The 6,619-nt window shown below is 48.3% G+C and overlaps 1 protein-coding gene across 2 annotated transcripts in view; it reads right to left on the reverse strand.

The window, feature by feature from the left end:
- Ube4b (ubiquitination factor E4B) overlaps positions 1–6,619 on the reverse strand; it is a 91,639-nt gene that overhangs the window by 69,110 nt on the left and 15,910 nt on the right. For both annotated transcript variants that reach the window (XM_021199526.2, XM_029539503.1), the window contains exon 2: positions 614–800. In XM_021199526.2, coding sequence (XP_021055185.1) covers positions 614–800 — 187 coding nt within the window. The remainder of the gene's footprint in view (positions 1–613; positions 801–6,619) is intronic.

Genomic DNA, 6,619 nt, shown 5'->3' on the forward strand with positions numbered 1-6,619 from the left:
ATCCTTGGACTTCCATCCACAGCAACTACTGAACCATTGTTGGGATTTGGACTGCAGACTGTAAGTCATCAATAAATTCCTTTACTATATAGAGCATATCCGTAAGTTCTGTGACTCTAGAGAACCCTGACTAATACAGCAGCCCTCCCTGTCTCTACCTCCTGAGTGTTGGCATTACAGGTACCAAATCCTGAACCCAGGTCTTATGTGGCTGTGGGAACTGGGGGTCCTCATTCCCGTGCAGGAAGCCCTTTACCCACCATGTTCTCTCCCTAACCCCCAGACAGCATTATGGGAAGGCAGAGCAGTCATTAGGGGAGCCCATGCCTAGAGAGAGGGAGAATGGGGATTGGAGGGAGAAGCATCAGCCAAATTCACAAACTCAGCAGAAGCGACTCAGTCTTGGCCAGACCTGAGCCCGACTGGAAGAGGAACTGGAGCTGGAGAAGGAAGGAGACGGGTTTGCAGAAGCCTTCACTAGTCGCTATCAAATGAACAGACAAAAGCAAGACACACCGCAGTGACCTTCAGGCCACTGATTGCTTTAATCAGTGAGGCAACATGGAGATGCTGAGACCAAAGTACAGCTTCCAGGCTGGAGGCCGAGGCTCACCTGCTGCACCTATGGGGGAGGTAGCTGGGGTCATGTTGTGGACATTGAGACCAAGACTCTGGGAGGGGCCTGGGGCTGATGCAGCTATTGGAGGTCCTGGAGGGTTCTCCCTCTGGGGAGATGTAAGCGGGGTGGTCGGCTGGGAGGTCTGTCCACCAGCAAGTCGTGCCAGGCGCCTCCGTCGAATCTACAGAAGAGGAGAGAAAGGACACTCTGTCACTGACAGTAGAAACACAATCACCTGTAAGAACAATGACGTCAGTGTACTACAACCATCAAAACCATCCCCAAGCTTAGGAGCCAAAGACACCTAAAAAGAATGTGTGCAGGGACTGGAGAGATGGCTCAGCAGTTAAGAACACTGACTGCTCTTCCAGAGGTTCTGAGTTCAATACCTAGCAACAATATGGTGGCTCACAACCATCTGTAATGGGATCTGATGCCCTCTTCTGGTATGTCTGAAAACAGCTACAGTGTACTCATATAAATGAAATAAATTTAAAAAGAATGTGTTCAGAAAAGTAACAAGGCAAAGCAAATATTCTAGTTGTGTGTGTGTGTGTGTGTGTGTGTGTGTGTGTGTGAGAGAGAGAGAGAGAGAGAGAGAGAGAGAGAGAGAGAGAGAGAGAGGAAAACCTCAAATTTAGTCCTCACCTTCTGCCTAGTGTAAGCCAGCTCTCAGCTGTTCTCCACTGCATAGGATGTGCTAGCTGCCCTTCCATCCTGGGGGGCAGGGCGTATCCTTAGGTCTCAGCACCCCCACCCCCTCCCTATAAGTCTAGCAATGAGCTTAAGCAGGACTACAGGCTGCAGGACTTCTGGAGGTTAAGAGAAAAGCTAGCATTCCTCAGGAACTTGTGAAACGGGTTTTCTATCCCCAGAAAGAGTCCCTCCTCCCCAGCCTATCAGCCTCCTCACAGCCCAGGGGATCTGTCTGCCTCACACTCCAGCACTATCTTGCTGCTCTCTGCACTCTGGCTCTCTTGCTATCTCCCAACACCCCTCTGCTCGACCCTACTCCCTGGCTTCCCTAGTGTTGCATACAAACAGCACCAGGGCAATCCACAACCCCCTAGGCCTGACCAAGTCCAGTCTGTTTTCTCTTCTCTCTGTTCTGGACTCTTCCAGATGACCCCCCCCCCCCAGTACTTTCCCTCTTTACTCATAAGAAAAGCCTTCCCTAGCCCAGAGATCATGTGGCAGCGTCTTTACTGTGCTCCTCCCCAACAGTGTCTTCTCCCTGCTTTCCACCCCAGCAAAAAGCACTGCGTCTGGCTCCTCTGTGGGTTCTGGAGACCTGAAATCTGGTGGTCCTCATGCTTAGGTAGCTAGGGCTTTACTCACTGAGCCATGTCCACAACCCCAAACTGATGCTCTTAGGAGCTGCTGCCATACTCTTAAAACCTATACAGTGACTGGCTCACCAAGATGCTCTATGTCCTTGACTGACACTGTAAATTTCCAATATGCTCACTACCCAACACACTAAAACCTGTTTTGTTGGGGGAGGGAGCTGTTTGTTCAAGAGAGGGTTTCTCGGGCTGGTGAGATTGCTCAGTGGGCAAGAGCACCCGACTGCTCTTCCAAAGGTCCAGAGTTCAAATCCCAGCAACCACATGGTGGCTCAAAACCATCCGTTACAAGATCTGACTCCCTCTTCTGGAGTGTCTGAAGACAGCTACAGTGTACTTAAATATAATAAATAAATAAATAAATAAATCTTAAAAAAAAAAAAAAGCCAAATAAACAGAATGGATCACAGCAGTATTTTCTATTTCAGTCATTTTCATATATTCTCCCTCTCCCTCTCACTCTCTCTTGCACACATGCATGGAGGACCACCACTGTCCAGTCTCTCAGGTTATACATGTATAACAAGCACTAGATGTGAACAGGCTTCTCAGAAATGAGCCAGCCCTGGACACACTCCTCCTACCAGGAATAAGTAGGATAAAAGCTCCAGCTCCAGCAATTCCTACCAAGAACAGATTCCAGGAATCTGCGTGTCATTCTCACACTGTGGGACACCTGTTCCCTTTACCTTTCTTAGACCAAGGAAATGCCCCGAGTCCTTGCCCCAAAGTGGAGAAGCGCCTCCTCCTGTCTGTGCCGCAGACATGCCAACCAATCACTTCACCTGAAACATGTCACATGGGTCACTATCTCAAGTTTACTTAACCATATTAAATCTTTTGAAGAAAGGATTAGGAGAAGCTAGGGAGATGGCTCAGTTGATAAAGTTCTTGTACCAGAATTCATATCTCCCACACGTGTCTCCCCCTGCATAGCTGCAAGCATGCCACAGCCACTCAGGTTTTGTCAGGGTGCTGGGCGTCTGAACTCTGGTCCCCAAACACTTACAGCAAGCATGTTACCCACCGAGCAATCTCCCAGTCCCGACTTCTTTGTTACTGTGTTCTGTTTTAACTGCAGCAATAAGACCTGCGCATGGGGCACGGCACTCTCAGCAAGCACTCAGCTCTCAGGCTGACAGCTCCAGCTCAAGGTATGATTTTCTTTGAAAATTAAGAGATAGAATCTACATCGTGAAATTTAAGTGTGCCAAGTTTTGATGTACCACGGAGCTGGAGAGATGGCTCAGCGGCTGGGAATGCAGCCTGTGCTTAGATGGGACTTGAATTCGGCTCCCTGCATGCACAATGGATGACTCACAACTGTCTGCAACTCCAGGCCCGAGGGATCCCCCTCATCTGCCTCCTCCAACACTGCACACTTGCCAAAAGCACACAAACACCCATAATTACAAATAAAAATAACTCTTTAAAGTTTCCTTTGTATCTTATTATTGTGTGTATATGGGTGTTGTGCCCACATGTTACATCCATGCACCATATAACTCCCACGCAGGAACTGGAAGGCCCAGTCCAGGCTCAAGGGTCCACATTTTTAACTCATTTGGGCAGCTTTGCTTTGTGGTTTGGAAAATGACCCAATGGATAAAGAACTTTGCTGAGCATGCATAAACACCAGAGTTCCGACCACAAAACCCACATAAAGGCTGTGTGGGTGTGGTGGTCGCCCACAACCCCGCACCCAGAAGATGGAGACGCAGATCCGAGGGCAAGCTAGCTAGCAAGACAAGGTAGAATTAGTGAGCGAAGATCAGTGAGGACCCTGATAAGTTCAGTAATCAAAGAGGGTACCCTGTTCCCCAAAAGATGCAAAGCAGGGGCTTTTCCAGGCTATTCATCAACACTTGACTTTGGGAAAGGGGCTAGACACACCATGGCATAATGGTCTCATGTTTACCACATGAGGCCCGAAGATCAGGCTCAGATTCTGAGACTTGAGGGAAGCTCCCTCACCACTGACAATCCCACAGGTTCTAGACGCTTCTCAGAAGGCACCTGAGCTTGGTGTGGCAGTGTACGCCTGTAATCAGAGCACTCGGGAGGCTGAGGCAGGAGGATGCTAAGTTCCAGGACAGTCTGACCTAGATAATGAGGCCCTGTGTTGAGTAGGTAGACAAGGAGGAAACAAAGAGGGGAGGGTGTAGAGAAGAAAGGAAAGAAGGGTGAAGGAAGAAATGGGGCAGAAGAAAAAAACACTTTACCACGCCACCTGAAAATACAGCAGAATCCACAGGTAGGAGTGAGCTAACACTGTTCCAACTCCAGTCTGCCACAAAACCAGAGCCCCTCTAGCTGGGTCTAGCCACAACCTCGGCTGCACCCACACCTACCTGGGTTCCTCTCTGAGACCTGAGTTCCTGATTCAGGAGAAAGTGACAAAGAGCCACTGACCTCACAAGTAAGCATCAGAACAGGGTGATGTTCTGCTCCATCTGACCAGCTACTCTTTACTAATCTGCACAGCTCACGCCCTAGCAGAGCAGGGCATGGTCCATTCTTATTCGTCGTATATCCTTAGCAAAGCAACCCTAACAGTATGTCAGCCAGAGAGCACTTAGTAAACAGGTGCTGAACAAATGAAGGAGTCCCTGAGAAAGTCACGTGACAAGTGTTTCCCCGAGACACACATCACACACACGTATCAATATATTCCAACCCAGAGCTCTCTCCATCTTTCTGCTCTTTGATCTTTAAGAAGGTCAGATGCAGCTTTCCTTTAGCTTGGGTTCTGCTAACAATGTGAGTGTGCGGCAAAGCTGCTGTCCTGCGCATCACCCCTGTGAGCTGACTGAGAAAGCAGAAGGATCCAGAGCCTCCCTCAGGAAGCACTGCAGGGCAGAAAACAGCCTGAAGGGGGGGCTCTCTCAGCTGCACTGCACCCTGGTTTGTTCGTGTGGTTGAGTTTTACTGCTTGGCTGATGCTTGTTTTCTGACCCAGGATCTCACTGTACAGTCCTGCTGGCCTGAGCTGCTAAGTAGACCAGGCAGCGTGTTAACCACTAGCCTGCCCTCCCACCTCTGCCTCACTAAGGCTGCAATTAAAGCTTAGGCCACCACCCTTGGCTCCTTTGGGGTTTTTGTTTAGTGCCGGGGTTGAACTTAGGGTGTTATACATTCGCAAGAGTCTCCCACTCAAGCTGTACCCTCAGCTCCTTTCCCTTTGGTTTGCCTTTTTGAAACAAGGTCTCGCTGTGTAGCCCAAGCTAGCCTTGAACTTTCAGTGATCCTTCTGCCTCAACTTCCCCAATATGGGAATTACAAGAAGGTACCACTGTACTCAGATTAAAAAATGATTCTTGGGGCTGGAGAGATGGCTCAGAGATTAAGAGCACTGACTGTTCTTCCAAGGATCCTGAGTTCAAATCCCAGCAACCACATGGTGGCTTACAACCATCCATAATGACATCTGACGCCCTCTACTGGTGTGTTTGAAGACAGCTACAGTGTACTTACATATAAATAATAAATAAATATTTTTTTAAAAAAATGATTCTTACAGCTATAGTTTTTGGTGACACCAAAAAGATCAGGCTAGACAAGCATCCTGCAGTTGCCACTTGCATCTTTGATCCCACTTAGAGTTAACGAGCCAAAGCCAATCAGAAGCTGCATCTAACATTGGTCCATAAAACAGACTCTAGTAAGTGACAAGCCCCAGGAGAATGAAATAGCTCTGTACTGAAGAAGATGGCTTGCCACACAAGCATAGGGACCTGAGCTTGGCTCCATGGCTCACATCTGTGATGGGGGAGGGGTGGATAGTCAGATTCCTAGAGCTCGCCAGTCAGCCAGTCAAGCCAAGTGAGCTCCAGGTTCAGTGAGATCTTATTCGTGAAAATGAGACAGACAGGCAACTGCAGACTACATTAACAGTAACCTCCCCTGGCCTCCAAGAACACAAGTTCCCACAGGTAAGCAAGTATGTGTGTGTGTGTGTGTGTGTGTTTGTGTGTGTGTGTGTACACACACACATGCCAACCATACATATGTGCATATCTAAATATGTATCTAGTTAACAGTGTGTACTAACTGGTTTTGTGTGTCAACTTGACACAAACTGGAGTTATCACAAAGATCGAGCCTCCTTCGAGGAAATGCCTCCATGAGATCCAGCTGTAAGGTATTTTCTCAATTAGTGATCAAGGGTGGGAGGACTTATTGTGGGTGGTGCCAATCCTCCGCTACTAGTCCTGAATTCTATAGGAAAGCAGACTGAGCACGTCAGGAGAAGCAAGCCAGTAAGTAACATCCCTCCATGGCCTCTGCATCAGCTCCTGCCTCCAAGTTTCTACCCCATGTGAGTTCCTGTCCTGACTTCCTTTGGTGATCAACAGCAATGTGGAAGTGTAAGCTGAATAAACCCTTTCCTCCCCAACTTGCTTCTTGGTCATGTTTTGTGCAGGAACAGAAATGCTGACTAAGGGCTGGTGAGATGGCTCTGTGGGTAAGAGCACCCGACTGCTCTTCTGAAGGTCCGGAGTTCAAATCCCAGCAACCACATGGTGGCTCACAACCATCCATAACAAGATCTGATGCCCTCTTCTGGAGTGTCTGAAGACAACTACAGTGTACTTACATGAAAGAAAGAAAGAAAGAAAGAAAGAAAGAAAGAAAGAAAGAAAGAAAGAAAGAA

This window comes from Mus pahari, chromosome 6, assembly GCF_900095145.1.
Source record: "Mus pahari chromosome 6, PAHARI_EIJ_v1.1, whole genome shotgun sequence".
NCBI classification, from domain to species: Eukaryota; Metazoa; Chordata; class Mammalia; order Rodentia; family Muridae; genus Mus; species Mus pahari.